Below are 16,640 nucleotides of genomic sequence, written 5' to 3' on the forward strand. Positions count from 1 at the left end.
AGGGCTGCACATAAGTGGTCCGCAGGTGCGCACTCGCTGTCAAAATAAAAAACGCGCACAAGATAAGAAGTTGCAACGCGTGTTTGCGTACATAGGATTTTCTGGAGAAGGACAGACATTTGTTTAGAACTCTTAAAGATGTTGAAGAAGCTCCTTTAAGCAATTACTTTGGTGTTCCTCCACCTCCAAAGAAATGTCAGAAGGAGTCCAAACCACAAAAGAAGCACGTATTATCGGAAAAGTGGTTGCAGGAGGTGAGCTGGCTTCAAACAAATGATGAACGCACAGAGATGTGGTTCAGAATGTGCCGTGAAAATCCCACTCTAGCGGACAAAAACAGTGCTTTTTATATGGACGCAAACGCGTGTTGCAACTTCTTATCTTTTATTTTGACAGCGAATGCACACATACGGACCACTTATGTGCACCCGTGTAAATAACATAATGTTCTGCCGGGTGTGTCGTTGGTTTTGCCTCGATTTCCGAGTCGACAAGCGCCTTTGTTATTGGGACCAGTCATTTTAAGAAAGGTCCCCGTTAGAACCCATAAGAAATGCATTATTGCTCAGTCTGCACTATCTTTCCCAGAACAAACACCAATTGCAAATAACATACTAAAAATAAACCTGAAAAATCTGCTTAGAACAGCGTACTATGTTGCAAAGAGTGAACTACCACAGGCACAATTTAGCAGTCTTTGCAAACTTCAAAAACCCGTGACTTCAGTGGAAAATTCAAATTCAGGATCTGACACAGACCAATTCATGTTCTACAGTTCTTACAAGTTCATAGAAATTTCTGTTTAATTAGAACCAAGTATTTGAGTTGATGATTGAAATTTTTATACAATGTTGTAATTTGTGTTTCAACAATTTTTTGATTAATGTTTTGTTTCTGTTACAATATTATACTTTAATGTATAATGTTGTAACAGAAACAAAACAGGAAACAAAACATCAATCAAAAAATTGCGCTCTTTTTTATTCGGGCTACTTAAATTTATTTTGGGCTACCAAAAACTGAAGAGTCCCTGCCCGAAGGGCTACCAGGGACTTTGAAATTTTGCGAGCCCTGCATTGGGTAATATGTCACACTGAATACACATTGAACACAACCGCATGAAAGATGAAGAAAAACAATTCACTTAGATATGAAACAATGCAGTAGCCCCACCTACTGGCAATTGTTCCAACTGTTTTTTAGAATAGAAAACCATAAAAGTAACAATTTTCTATTTTATTTAGATTTCCAAAGGCTTGTCAGATTTGGCACATGATAAAAAGTGATGCAAAACTGCACAGCACTTGCAAAATGTATTTTATTCTAAATAAAATAAAAGAATCAAAAACTTATCTTCTTGTAAAATATCAAAATTCATTCTTCAAAAAAATGAAAAGAAAACAGTTTTGAGAATGGACTTTTTATAATGGAAAACATAGTTCTTTTGAAGAAATAAATATAATAAACTGGCAAAAATTAAAATGCACTATTTATTTAACATAACTTCAAACTGAAGCTTCAATGAAGCTTTGAGAGCACAGCACTGCAATCTTGTAACACAAGTACTAATAATTCAATCATAAACACACTCTCAAACCTCTTGAATCTGCCCCATTTTAGTTTTTATACAGTTTATGATAATTAAATATCAGCATGTATGTTAATTAATTAGTTTTGTTCTTGCACTTGTGTATCTCTTTGGATCATACTGACTTGTTTTTTGTTTTGCTTTTCCCTCTGATTTTTATGCCCATTACAAAAATCCAAATGTTTCCTTATTTCATTTTTCTGATCATGTCTTCCAAAGACATGGTCTTGACCATACTGAAGAAATGCCCTATGCCCTAACAAAACAACTAAAAGCTCTCATGGGAGGAAAACTATTAAGCAAGACTAAGACATTGAAAACCAACTGAATGGATTCAATTTAATTGTGTTTTCCTTTTAAATTCAAGTGCTTTATTGTTCAGACCGATAAAAGATGGGATGGAGTCATTGTGAGCAGCAGTTTTTCTGTAGGTGAAGAGGCATTGTGACAGAGATGAAGGTCGACACTGCTTTTGTTAGGCACCCTGGGAATTGTCTTAGCAGGTTTGCTCTTTGGTCTTTAATGCCTTCAGTTTTTCCAGAAATTCGGATTCTGCGCCATCCTCCTCTGAAAGTTTTCATACCACTTGAGGATGCAACTGGAAGGAATAAAAGTCTCTGTGGGGTTTGGCAGCATCTGGGCCTGCGACACAGCAAAGGAAGAGGCGAAGTTGTACAGACTGTCCAACATCTTTTGGGTGAACTGCAGGAAGGTGTCCACGGTGGACACGGCGGCGCTGGACACCGGGATCTGCTGAGCCAGCTGCTCCAGAGCCTCCACTGACACGCCGACCTGAGCAACGGAGGGAGACGCAGAAGAGGTCATAATACCGAAGGGGTGCGCCCCGCCCTCCCCAGCCTTCAGCCCAGAGATCTTGAAGATGGCACTTGGCTTATCGTTGGTGATGAAGCCGAGTAGCTGCCACACGGGACCGCCACTCGCCGGATCAGGGAAAGAGAAGTATACGGCACCGCCCATGCCGGCAGGGAATGGCACGGTACCCAGCATAAATACCACCACATGGTTCACATTCTCGTAGTCCGACAGGTTAAAGAGGAACTTGTCCGGGGCAAGTTGCACCGCGTCTGTCTGCACCAACCTCCCTGCGACCAAACAGCCGAACATCACTGCTGACAGTTAGTAAACAGCCTATAGCTTCGGCTTAGCCTGCACCAGGTTAGAGTCAGTACTGCAGCTCCCGCCGTCTAACAACCGGAGTTACTGAGACACTCAATTACACACAGAAAAGTGTTGGACAGCAAACATGAGCGTAGCTTCCCAAGGTTACCAGAAACTTCTTCTACAGTTATACTAGCCCTGCCCTCTTGTGGCGTCTTCTTCTTCTTCATGTGACGGTGGCAAACTCGACGCCTGGGCGCCACCGACTGGTTTGGAATAATTACTTCATTAGCCTAAACACTAAATACACCCAATAAAAGTGAATTTGTTCTTTTTCTTTTACAGGACGAAGCTAGGATCAAACATTTAGGGGTCAGAGGCGCCATACATGATGTCATGTGTACAGTGTGTGCAATTAATATTATTGGAATAAGCAGCTTGCAAACATTTTCAATTATTTTTCCTTTACAAACCCAAATTCAGCTGGGGCACATGCAAATGTTTCTTTCAAAAGCAATCAATTAGTTGGATGACCTATTGTAGTGTCTAAGAATGATTCAAAATGAATAATCGCAATCAGTATAATACACCAGTTTCAAACTGAGCACCTTAGTTATCAAACATGAGGCAAAGCCTCAATCATGTTGTCCACAATTTTCCAAAATAATTTAAATTTGTATTTGTATTTGCAGCAAAGCAGACAACAACATTTTTTCAGCCTCTCAACCATATAAATGAATAATAACTTTATTTGTATAGCACTTTCAAAGTTAAAAAATGCTACATAGTTTGAATAAAAGCCATGCATTGAAGATAACCGGCGTGTTCAACAATATGGATATATAAACAGACACATATGGTCAGACATGACAGCGACTCTGTTGCATTCTGACAGAAGTACACCGCTTGCTATAACTCTCGTGTGGCTCACCTGTCACCCTGCTAGACCCTTTCATGTATGCCTATTAAGTTACAGACCCCTAGGCACAAATGTTTGATGTGGTCTAGCCAACTTGTTTTGATGATCAGACAAATCATACACAATAGTTTGAAATAGAGAGAGTGTGCCTTGCTTTAAAAAAAAGGAATCATAACTGTATAATTTGTGTAAAATATCTAAAGTATCTTATATTGAATGGAAAACTAAACTGTCAGAGCTTTTCATGTTGTTTTGTGTGTTTGTTTTGTTTTTCACAATGAATATACTGTTTATATGGTTTTTATACACATTCATAAACATACACACTTGTTGTTGTCTTCTTCCAACAACTCCTGCAGCTCCTGAAAGTACCACAGTCATGCAAATTACTTTGCATGTCATCACAATGAATGTGTTTGTTTGTTTGTTTGTTTTCCTTTCATGCCTGTTTCACTTACTTTGGAAGTATCCACCAGTTAGCTGACTTTAAGAAATACCACTAGCCTTAGTAGTGTAGGAAAGAAAAGGGCAGGTAGACTACTGTATTCCACCAATTCAATTGTAATTATAAAAAAAACACATTTGTCTGTCTTTTGATAATATATGGTTTCAAGATCTCAGTATTTGAGAAAATACTATTGTGGTCTTTTTTTTTCACTTGCCTCTTGAATGGTCCCACAACTGTACATGGGCCCCTGAAACCGTTCTTCTCTAAGTTTCAGCCTAGTTTTGGGGACAACCAAAAGCAGCTGGTCAACTGATATAAGGGCCCGCGAGGGCATATAAGACTGAAGTACGAAAGGTAAGAAATGTATGGAGAACCAAGACTGTTTAGGGATTTATAAGCCAACATTAGGACTTTTAAATTAATTCTGTGATAAACAGGAAGCCAATGAAGAGAGGACATGAGAGAACTTCAGCTCAGCTCGGATGCATAGATTGCATAGGTCTTAACTAGATCACACAGGAAAAGCAGATAAGGCCATTTTAGTGCACAACATCAGGATTCTTTTTATTTCTTTTTTTTTTTCTGAAAAAATACTGATTTTACATATGTCCACAGTATTTTTAGAAACCAGAACTTTAGACTTTTTGTTGAATTTTCTCTATTATTATTGCTTATTTCTTTTTTCTATCTTTTTCTCTCATCTTTCTCCAGCAAATATTATATATTGATTCCACCAATTTTATTTTTATTGACTGAGTGCATACCAGCAGCACATGAGCTAAAGTGGATCAAGTACTCTCTGATTTAGTACTTGCCCAACCTGCTATGAGGCAGGTTGAGAGGCTAAGGAGAGAAACATTAGTGAAAGGTGATATGTGCTACCCTGCATCTTAACCAAAGTGCACCGGGAGATGCATATGCATATTCTGCATATTCTATGATCTTTTAGACAGAAGATACAAAAGCTAAATTGGCTTTATGAGCACTGCATGTATACTTATAAAGGTAGGCTAAAGCTTTCGTAGTTGTCTGTAAAGATTGTTGTACTATTCTTTTCTCTGCATATAACCAGAGGTGGTAGAAGTAGAAGTACCGCTACTACACTAAAAAAAAAGGGATTGGCCAGCTCTTGGATTTATGTAAGCATCTTGCTGGTATTTAACACAAGTGCCTCATGCTTTAAAATTAAGTGTAACTATATAGAAACTACATAATATGCAGAGCGGGTAGATTAAATTGTTCATATCATGTTCGAGTAAAGTAAGTCAATAAAATAGCAATGTTAAATCCTGCGACACCGCACGGGATTTCAGTCTCGCGCGCTTTTGATCGTGGTTTGAGGAAGGCATCCATCTCAGTCAAGTCGAGCAGCCGCCTCTACTTTTTTTGGTATACCAAAAAAAGTAAATGGGTGGTTGTTTCATTAAAAAAGTCTACCTTGTAATTTGAACACATAAATGTCTTGGTTCTATCTTGAATTAAATCACGTAGGATCTGTATGAAATTCAACAACTTAATTTGTTCTTGTAGAGATGACATTATACAATCTACTGTAGTGTTTAGTTGCTGGACTCATGAAATTAACAAGATCACATGAGATTTCAAACTGCAGAAAAATCACTGGAGTTATAAGAGGCAGACAACTACACACACACCACGTGTATGTTATTGCTTTTTATTATGGGGTAACCTGTCAAGGACAAAAATGTAAAGAAAATTCTGCATCAAGACTTGAAATCTTTAACCTTTAACGTTAACTAGTAATGACTTCATGAACTTCTTCACAAATAAAATTTTTATCATTAGAGAAAAAATTACCAGTAATCATCCCACAGATGTAATATTATCTACAGCTACTCTTAGTACCATTGATGTTAAGTTAGACTCTTTTTCTCCAATTGATCTTTCTGAGTTAACTTCAATAATTACTTCCTCCAAACCATCAACGTGTCTTTTAGACCCCATTCCTACAAAACTGCTCAAAGAAGTCCTGCCATTAATTAATTCTTCGATCTTAAATATGATCAACCTATCTCTAATAATCGGCTATGTACCACAGGCCTTCAAGCTGGCTGTAGTTAAACCTTTACTCAAAAAGCCATCTCTAGACCCAGCAGTCTTAGCTAATTATAGGCCAATCTCCAACCTTCCTTTCATATCAAAAATCCTTGAAAGAGTAGTTGTCAAACAGCTAACAGATCATCTGCAGAGGAATGGTTTATTTGAAGAGTTTCAGTCAGGTTTCAGAGCTCATCACAGCACAGAAACAGCTTTAGTGAAGGTTACAAATGATCTTCTTATGGCCTCTGACAGTGGACTCATCTCTGTGCTTGTCCTGCTAGACCTTAGTGCAGCATTCGATACTGTCGACCATAATATCCTATTAGAGCGATTAGAACATGCTGTAGGTATTACAGGTACTGCACTGCAGTGGTTTGTATCATATCTATCTAATAGACTCCAATTTGTGCATGTAAATGGGAAGTCCTCTTCACACACTGAGGTTAATTATGGAGTTCCACAAGGTTCAGTGCTAGGACCAATTCTGTTTACATTATACATGCTTCCCTTAGGCAGCATCATTAGAAGACATAGCATACATTTTCACTGCTATGCTGATGACACCCAGCTCTATCTATCCATGAAGCCAGATAACACACACCAATTAGTTAAACTGCAGGAATGTCTTAAAGACATAAAGACCTGGATGGCCGCTAACTTTCTGCTTCTTAATTCAGATCAAACTGGGGTTATTGTACTCGGCCCTGACAAGCTTAGAAATATGATATCTAACCAGATTCTTACTCTGGATGGCATTACCTTGGCCTCCAGTAACGCTGTGAGGAACCTTGGAGTCATTTTTGACCAGGACATGTCCTTCAACGCACATATTAAACAAATATGTAAGACTGCGTTCTTCCATTTGTGCAACATCTCTAAAATTAGAAATATCCTGTCTCAGAGTGACGCTGAAAAACTAGTTCATGCATTTATTACTTCCAGGCTGGACTACTGTAATTCATTATTATCAGGATGTCCAAAAAACTCACTGAAAAGCCTTCAGCTAATCCAAAATGCTGCAGCAAGAGTGCTGACAGGGACTAGAAAGAGAGAGCATATTTCTCCTGTTTTGGCTTCCCTTCATTGGCTTCCTGTTAAATCCAGAATTGAATTCAAAATCCTGCTCCTCACATACAAGGTCTTAAATAATCAGGCCCCATCTTATCTTAATGACCTTGTAGTACCATATCACCCTATTAGAGCACTTCGCTCTCGCTCTGCAGGCCTACTTGTTGTTCCTAGAGTATTTAAAAGTAGAATGGGAGGGAGAGCCTTCCGTTTTCAGGCCCCTCTTCTGTGGAACCAGCTTCCAGTTTGGATTCGGGAGACAGACACTATCTCTACTTTCAAGATTAGGCTTAAAACTTTCCTTTTTGCTAAAGCGTATAGTTAGGGCTGGAGCAGGTGACCCTGAATCCTCCCTTAGTTATGCTGCAATAGACATAGGCTGCCGGGGGATTCCCATGATGCATTGAGTTTTTCCTTTCCAGTCACCTTTCTCGCTCACTATGTATTAACAGACCTCTCTGCATTGAATCATATCTGTTATTAATCTCTGTCTCTCTTCCACAGCATGTCTTTTATCCTGTCTTCCTTCTCTCACCCCAACCGGTCGCAGCAGATGGCCGCCCCTCCCTGAGCCTGGTTCTGCCGGAGGTTTCTTCCTGTTAAAAGGGAGTTTTTCCTTCCCACTGTCGCCAAAGTGCTTGCTCATAGGGGGTCATATGATTGTTGGGTTTTTCTCTGTATCTATGAAGCGCCTTGAGGCGACTTTTGTTGTGATTTGGCGCTATATAAATAAAATTGAATTGAATTGAATTGAATTGAAATCATAGCTTTCCTATTTTTGATGGTTAGTGCTGTTGCCTCACAGTAAGAAGGTCCTGGGGTTCAAATCCACAATCTGCTGCAAATGGTTGTTTGTGTCTATGTGATAGACTGGTGAGCTGTCCAGGGTGTACCCTGGCTTCAATGTCCACTATTGAATCAAATAAATCCAACATGGCTGAGGCTGGAATAAAATGTATCCATCAAATGGTACTCTTTATTAAGGAAAGGATGAATTTACTCACAAAAGACCCCACCCCCTCTAATTGGTCCAATTGGTGCACAGTATTTTGAGAAACCAGAACTTCAGACTTTAAAAAAAAAAAAAAAAGTTCTGGCATGGTCTCTTTTATATGATACCTGATTCAGGTGAGCATCTGAATAGCCTAAGTCAGGGGTTATCAAACCAAAGGAGAAAATAAACATCCACATAAGCAAAGCTCAAACTGCAATAAAGCGCATGGAAGACGTTTTTTATATTTGGACCAAGTCCTATAAATAATTCAATAACATATATACTTCAATCACTTATATATAAATTAGGAACACCATAACCAAAGCTCCCTAACCTGGCACACTAGTTTACTCGCGGCGCTCATAAACTTTGAGCTCCTTTTATTCTTTTGCTCAATATACAGCGAAGGACGCAACCAGGAAAAGGTGAATACTGCTAACACTCTTCTCTTAAATACATGTACAAAGAGTTTAGATTTACAAAACAAATAATAAATTTTGAACAGCTCTAACTCAGGTTCTTTTTCCTCACACACGTAGGATGGCCAGTCCTCCTCATCTTCCTCAAACAGTCACTTAAATACTATATCAAACCTGATAAACCTAATAAAGAATCACTAACCCACAAATGTAATTCTGTTTTATGTAGTTTTTAAAAATACCAATCCCTCAAATGAATAAAAATACAGGTAAGTGAAATGGATCTGCTATACAGATGTTTTTGCTGTTGTAGTAGAATTGTCTTGGTTATTCCAGCAATAGGTGTGTGCTACACAAACCTATCACTATTATAGTGAATGATCTGCTGTCATGTTCCTCCAGTCCTCTCCAGTGCTCCGTTTGTTTGTGTTTCTCTCTCTTCTCCTCACTCCTCTCTGTAAGGGCGCCACTCCATTCCGGGTCCCCGCCCTTGGCCAACACACCTGGTTGCAATCGTTTGAGTCTTGCCTGATTGATTGTAACAACAACCTTAATGAAAGTATATGAATCTAGATAATGAATCAAGATAATGTTAAAACACATATGAAACAATGAAGCCTTCATTCAGTTTAATTTAACCAGCCCATAGTTATCCTTCTTGTAAACTTAGGCTGCTGAACAGGGTTCTGCTTGAGATCATTTCCTCTTCAAATGGAATTCGTCCTCCCCACTGTCACCAAGAGCTTGTTTATAGTGTTTTGTTGAATAAATAGAATTCTCTCTCTGATATTATAAGGTCATTACTTGTATTATAAAGCATGAGATGACCGTTAATGTCAAATTTAGGTCACATTTAATTATACATTTAATTGTAACTGTTAAAGGTCCGAGGCATTCGGATAGTTGGTAGTCTGTGCCTCATTTTAGTAACATTTACCAGTATTTAAAATTAACAGCCAGGAAGGCTGCTTCCCCACAGTTTGGCAATGGAAATCTAAAACGGTGAGTTAGAATACAGAGTGAGTTTCAGAAACATAAGAAGGTATGAAGGTAAGAAGGTTCAAACTGATTTTGGATTTTATATAAAGGTAAGAGTATTTTCAAATCCCTACTGTAGGATATTGTACAGGATATTGTGGCTCTGCCAAAAATGGACTGATGCGTGTGTGGTTTTTTGTTTTGTTTTGTTTGTTTTGTTTTTTGCTGAGAGAAGTTTGGGAGACAATTTAGCAGTTTACACTATTTTGTAATCAGGCAGTTAAAGATTCGTTAAAGACACAGGTGTCAATGTCAGGCAGTCTGCACACAGAGAAGTGAAGTACAGTTCAAAATTCAAAATATATATTAGACACATGAAAACAGGAAATAATTGTGACTGGCTATTGATGGGGAGATGCCGTGGTTATATTTTAATTTGAAAAAACAAAAGCCGGAAGAGTAACAGGATATTTCCGTTCCTTTGAGTTGTCGCCGACTCAGGTCTGCGGCAGACGGAGCAGCGGTGAGAATGCAGAGATCTTGAACACAACTGAAGTAAATTTTTCCCTTTTGCTTTTGTGGACTGTCATTTTCTTATAAGGACTAACGTGTTGTAGCCGGAACGACCAGGTAAATGATCACCTTCATTTTTTCCTCCAGTTTTTGTGCAAACTTTTGCCCATTCGCTAGCCAACCCAGGCTAACAGCCTGTTACCTGTAAGCCTCTGCTTAATGTAGCTGTTAAAGCTAAATGACGACACTGTTTAATAGATGTTTAAGTGGAGAGAAAGAAATGTTTTTCGGCTCATATTGTTAGCTTACTTTGGTACATGTGGTTGACTTCAGTGGGATGTTGTCTTTGGAAATAGAGGAGAGAGTATGTGACTTTCAGGAGATTAAAAGTGTCAGATACTTCGTAATCCCTCTAAGAATCCTCACTGAAGCTGTTGGGTTTAATCAGTGAGTCTATCTTCATTTCGAATTCATGGTCCATGTAAACAGAAAGATCGCAGAATAGAATACAATAGAACAAGTTGGGGAGTTTTGCCAAACCAGACTGTGTTGCTACAGCTGCACATTAGAATTCTAACCAGAATACCTTTTAAACCTCTTCAACAAAAGGTTCCTTTAAACCTTTCCTGAAGTAGACAGTGATGGCAGCACCACTCCCTCAAAAGAGATTTGTAATTCCTTATTTATTATTTTAACACCTTACTCATTACAGTTTTCTCTATTACCGTAATTACCCTGGCAGTTTTGATATATTTAGGATTGGAAATGAAGTTCAGGCACCAAGGTTAAAGAGCAGCAGAACAGCAGCTGAAATTCATGGTTTTATTTCTTGCCTGGCACTCTTGGAGAAGTGTGATGTCTCTGTGGGGTGTGGTTGCAGGTGCAGTCAGTGCTGCTTGTCTCCTTTACTACTAAGATGTGGGGTGTATGTCATGTAAGATAGACTATCACTGTGTTCTGGTGTATTGGAAACCAAACGTCTTAGTTTTTGTGAATGAAACAATGAGCATGAAGCTGCTGACACCCAATTTATTTCTGAATGTTCGGCAGCTCAGTTCTGTCCTCATGATGTCCTGACAAATTCTGGTGTTAGAATTCCGAATAGTAGGTCCTGTCTATGTTTTCACTTTGATTCAGACTGGGGCTGCTCAGCAGGGACATGGTCTGCTCTTTTCTGTGGGACAGTAGTTATTTTTAGAGTCTTCCTGCACTTCAGTGAACACTGTGTGTGTTAACGAAGAAGACCAAGTTGTGCTGTTCAATAATTTATGAGCTGCTCTCTCTTCTTCTGCATCTTTCTCCTCCTTTTCCAGTTTAATCTACTCTGTTAGGGACAAAGGCTGAATAGCTTAGTCTAAAAAGCACTTAGTGGAGCTCAGAGGTGCTTTAGCAGTGGAGAGAGGCTTGAAATAAGATGTAACAAGATGCAGAAAAAAATAGGTATTGATAAAATATATTCCACATATGCACTACAGGCTCACAGTATGAGATACTTTTATGAGAACTTTTGATATTTGAGGGTGTGTGGACTGGAGCCAGATCTACACTCAACAAAAATATAAACGCAACACCTTTGTTACTGCTCCCATTCCCCATGGGATGGACGTAGAGACCTAAAATTCATTCCAGATACACAATATAACCATCCCTCCCAAACAGTGGTCACAAATCAGTCCAAATGTGTGGTAGTGGGCACATCTGCTATATTGAGATAATCCATCCCACCTCACAGGTGTGCCACATCAGGATGCTGATCTGACATCATGAGTAGTGCACAGGTGTACCTCAGACTGCCCACAACAAAAGGCCACCCTGGAATGTGCAGTTTTGTCTCACAGCAAAATGCCACAGATGCCACAAGCAATGAGGGAGCGTGCAATTGGCATGCTGACAGCAGGAATGTCAACCAGATCTGTCGCCCGTGCATTGAATGTTCATTTCTCAACCATAAGCCGTCTCCACAGGCGTTTCAGAGAATATGGCAGCACATCCAACCGGCCTCACAACCGCAGACCTCGTGTAACCACACCAGCCCAGGACCTCCACATCCAGCAGGTTCACCTCCAAGATTGTCTGAGACCAGCCACCCAGACAGCTGCTGGAACAATTGGTTTGCACAACCAAACAATTTCTGCACAAACTGTCAGAAACCATCTCAGGGACGCTCAACTGCATGCCCGTCGTCCTCATCGGGGTCTTGACCTGACTCCAGCTCGTCGCCGTAACAGACTTGTGTGGGCAAATGCTCACATTCGATGGCGTCTGGCACGTTGGAGAGGTGTGCGCTTCACGGATGAATCATGGTTCACATTGTTCAGGGCAGATGGCAGCTGAGAATGTCCCAGTTCTTGCATGGCCAGCATACTCACCGGACATGTCACCCATTGAGCATGTTCGGGATGTGCTTGACCGGCGTATACGACAGCGTGTACCAGTTCCCACGAATATCCAACAACCTCGCACAGCCATTGAAGTGGAGTGGACCAACATTCCACAGGCCACAATTGACAATCTGATAGACTCCATGCGACGATGTGTTGCACTGCATGAGGCAAATGGTGGTCACACCAGATACTGACCGGTTCTGGGTCCCCAGACCCCCAATAGCGCAAAAAACTGCACATTCCAGGGTGGCCTTTTGTTGTGGGCAGTCTGAGGTACACCTGTGCACTACTCATGATGTCAGATCAGCATCCTGATGTGGCACACCTGTGAGGTGGGATGGATTATCTCAATATAGCAGATGTGCCCACTACCACACATTTGGACTGATTTGTGACCACTGTTTGGGAGGGATGGTTATATTGTGTATCTGGAATGAATTTTAGGTCTCTACGTCCATCCCATGGGGAATGGGAGCAGTAACAAAGGTGTTGCGTTTATATTTTTGTTGAGTGTATATAGAGGCACTCAAAGAGGAGGTATCCATGTTGCTCTGATTTATTTTATTTTTGAAGATCCAGACTTGGGAACAGTGGGTTTATAGCAGTGTGACCATCTGTAAGTGTATTTAAAAATAGAAAAATCCTTCGGTAAACTGTCAGTGAAAACCGTAGTTCGGCTTAGGGCTGTGCGATATGACCAGAATCTCATATCCCGATATAAGAATTCTATCGTCCAGATAACGATATAAATGGTAAATGGTCTGTATTTGTATAGCGCTTTACATATCACAAAAATGTAACATTTTCTGTAAATTCTGTGACTCTCGGGCAGCTTGAGTTGCATGAAGTGTTTCCAGCTGGGCATCGTGTACCTGGAGTCGAGTGTTTTAACCGATGCATGAAACGATACATTTTTAGACATAAGTTATAACTAGGGGTGGGTTTTTATAATCGATTCATCGATTAAAATCGATTCTGGCTTGGATAACGTAAAATCGATTCATTAAAATCCTGAATCGATTTTTTAATATAAATTTATTTTGTCCGAAATGCCAGAATCTCTGGTGACATCTCACAAAATTTCAAGAACCACCAAACAGTAAATGAGAGCAGGTACAGGGATTCTTTACATAGACTTAAACACAGGGCGTGACCCGCGGATCAGAATCAGTTAGATGTCGCCTTTCTCACAGTCGGGGCTGAAAGTGAAAGCCGACAGCTCGCTGATCCGGGTCCGCGCTTTGTGTTCACGCCCTTTATGCGCTGATTCTAAGGCTGTTAGTTTGATCTCTCTCCAAACAATATTGACCGAACCAGCAGCAAAAGAAGATCCAAACGCTTCACATAAACATCGTCATGAATTCACTCTTTTACTGTTTTGCTTCCATTGCGATGCGCAGCTCTCTCTCTCTCCCTCTCTCCCTCTCCCTCTCTCTTTCTCTCTCTCTCTCGAACAGTTTTGCTTTCTTCATTATTCGCTTGCTTGTTACGCACAAGTTTACTGTTGCTTACAGCGCTGTCGGCCGCTGTTTTTTTCCCTTTTACATTCTTCCGAAAAGAAAACCTCATTTCTGCTGTTCAATACTGAACAAATTTAAACTTTTTAAAATTATTCAAAATGCAAAATGCTTAGCCGTGTCTCTAATAAAACCGCTGTAACGTCAGAGGTAATGTTCATTAATTAATGGTTTTCTTTCGTTTTTGATGTACTGCAGAATATTTTTTATAAAATCCCAGGCCAGGAAAATCACCTACATGTTTTTCTGTGTTTTATCTTCAGCTACTTTGACACAAAGGCATCTGCTGTGATGCTCACAGCTTGGATAAAGTCTTGCGAGTGTCAGCTTCCTTTTTATAGATACAAAAATATGTAAATGTACTGATCTGAATTATATTTCTGACTGTCAAAATTTCCCAGATTTAAATTGAATCGAATCGAATTAAATCGAATCGTGGATCGAATCGATTCGGGACCTTGTGAATCGGAATTGAATCGATTCTAGAAATCAGTGACGATACCCAGCCCTAGTTATAACGGCCGCCGTTTTCTTTGTGAGTATTTATTACACGGCGTGCTGCGGGGAAAAGCCTGTTCTAACGTTTGAGTCTAAGGTTTTGTTTTGTTTTTTAGCACCTGGTGTCTTTTTTTTTTTTTTTTTTTTTACTTCTCATCCGTAAATAATCTGCTCTTTCACGTGATTCAGTTTATTTTGAAAAGTCTCAACGGGATCTTGAGCTTTATTGTGAAAGGTTTATGTGGAACATAAACAAGCAGACACGCGATGGTGTTACCGTAGTTGTTGCTAACCACAACGCATAAAAACAGGCGCTTGTCCGTCCTTAGTGTGGCTATATTAAATATAAGAGAAAGAGAGAACTTTAAGAAATTGATATAGCCACTACAGTGACCATCAAAACGGTGAAAAAATATTGCCGTAAACAGTTTATTTTGCGACACACAATCTGATATCGTCGTGTTGGTGTTGTTCCCAGATCGTCATACTAAAACATTTTGTTCCAGGATCAACATTGCAAGTGACCAATCAGAATGTTGTGACGTCATACTTTTGCAACTTCGGGAAAAACCGCCGTAAAACAAAAAACTGTACTTAAGCTGCAAGAAACCGCCTCTGTCCTCCGATCAACGGACCCTAACCCTAACTGTAACCCTTTAATAAACGGTAAGCAGAACTGATATTGTCCTTGCAACATCGGAATTTCATAATGCACGAATGGCTTGGTTCGTAAAAGAATAACGTCACAACAATGTGAAGAAGAAGAAGAAGTGTGCGTGTTAGTCCCCATAGGGAAATAGTTCCTCTGCATTTAACCCATTCACCCAGTGAAGCAGTGGGCAGCCACCAATGCAGCGCCCGGGGAGCAGTGTGTAGGGATGGTACCTTGCTCAGGGGTACCTCAGAGTAGCCGTTCAGTGGAGTCGAACCCCCGACCTTCCGATCATGGGGCCACCACTCTACCTACTGAGCTATCCCTGCCCCACATTGAAAGTGATTGGTCACTTTCAATGTTGAACCCGGAACTGGAAACAACACCAACACGACGATATCAGATCATCCATTTTGGCACACCACGAAACAAACGGTAGCGTAAAATGAAACGATAGACGTTTTTACATCGTCATCAGATATATATCATTATATTGAACAGCCCTAGTTCGGCTTAGGGATTTTCTTGGCAACTATGTTCTTAACCGACTAAACAAAGAAAAAAAATTAGGCTAACCATGACTAACAGTTTTATTTTTTTAAAGGCAGTCTAAAACTAAGAAACAATGAGATATCATGTTAAATTTGAGAACTACTTAAGGTCAAAAACTCATTAAACAAAGGCATTTGAAACCATTGGTCACATTCATCAACAATGCGTAACTGTGCGTCATCTCGCATCATGCATTATGAACATTGCATGTTATATTTTGGAATCACATTGGAGTCACTGTTTCCAACAAGTGCAATCATTCAATAGTTATCAGAGCTCAGCACTGCCCTCTGTCAAAGCTTTAATTTCTGATGTTATGCTTTAGATTTCTGTAAGGATAACTTGGAGAGATCTTAGCACAGATCAGAATTTACTCTGCCTGACAGAGGGATGTTGCCTGTACTATGAAGCACAATTTGGGGCTTAGTGAGGTAACTTTAAATTTAATCCTGGATTTTCAGTGTTTATAAGGTGGTTTGCTTTTTACCAGGTTATAACACCAGATCTAATTAGTCGAAAGCAAGTTACTGGTTACTTTCATTAACAACAACGATGGCAAAACCATCATGTGGCTCCGCCATCCGCTTGTTTATTTTCCACACAAACCTTTCACAATTAACCTCAAGATCCTGTTGAGACTTTTCAAAATAAACTGAAATGATATACATTATTCTTATTTCTCAGAAAACTGTACTATGCAAATTATGCCACAAACTGTCCCCACCACACTCAAACACGGTAAACCTCTTCTACCACCTACGCAAGAATGATGTGAAAGAGCATGAGGAGAGTTTACAGCTGAGAAGCAAAAAAAGAGCCTTCAGGTGCTCAAAATAAACCTTAAATGTTGGAACAGGCCTTTCCCTGCAGCACACCATGTAAAAAATACAAAGAAAATGGCGGTCATTACAACTTATATATCTAAAATTG

General features: G+C 39.8%; 2 protein-coding genes across 3 annotated transcripts in view; one reads left to right on the top strand and one right to left on the bottom strand.

Moving 5' to 3' along the window:
- Positions 1–1,476: 1,476 nt before the first annotated feature.
- On the bottom strand, positions 1,477–2,941 carry hikeshi (heat shock protein nuclear import factor hikeshi). The gene has a single exon (XM_086274543.1). It carries the CDS (start codon positions 2,711–2,713, stop codon positions 2,117–2,119), a length of 597 nt encoding a protein of 198 aa, XP_086130669.1. The 5' UTR covers positions 2,714–2,941; the 3' UTR covers positions 1,477–2,116.
- Positions 2,942–9,722: 6,781 nt separating this feature from the next.
- Positions 9,723–16,640, top strand: part of heatr5a (HEAT repeat containing 5a) — a 48,776-nt gene continuing 41,858 nt past the window's right edge. For both annotated transcript variants that reach the window (XM_086273757.1, XM_086273758.1), the window contains exon 1: positions 9,723–10,224. The gene's annotated coding sequence lies outside the window, so the exon portion shown is untranslated. The remainder of the gene's footprint in view (positions 10,225–16,640) is intronic.

The sequence above is a fragment of the Aulonocara sp. 'chitande type north' Nkhata Bay genome, linkage group LG19 (genome assembly GCF_057382095.1).
Source record: "Aulonocara sp. 'chitande type north' Nkhata Bay isolate Kocher_YH1m ecotype deep benthic linkage group LG19, A_spYH_male_GT1.1, whole genome shotgun sequence".
NCBI lineage: Eukaryota > Metazoa > Chordata > Actinopteri > Cichliformes > Cichlidae > Aulonocara > Aulonocara sp. 'chitande type north' Nkhata Bay.

Excerpts from the sequence above, each read along its gene's own strand:
- hikeshi (XM_086274543.1), bottom strand. The coding sequence starts at position 2,713 with ATGTTCGGCTGTTTGGTCGCAGGGAGGTTGGTGCAGACAGACGCGGTG.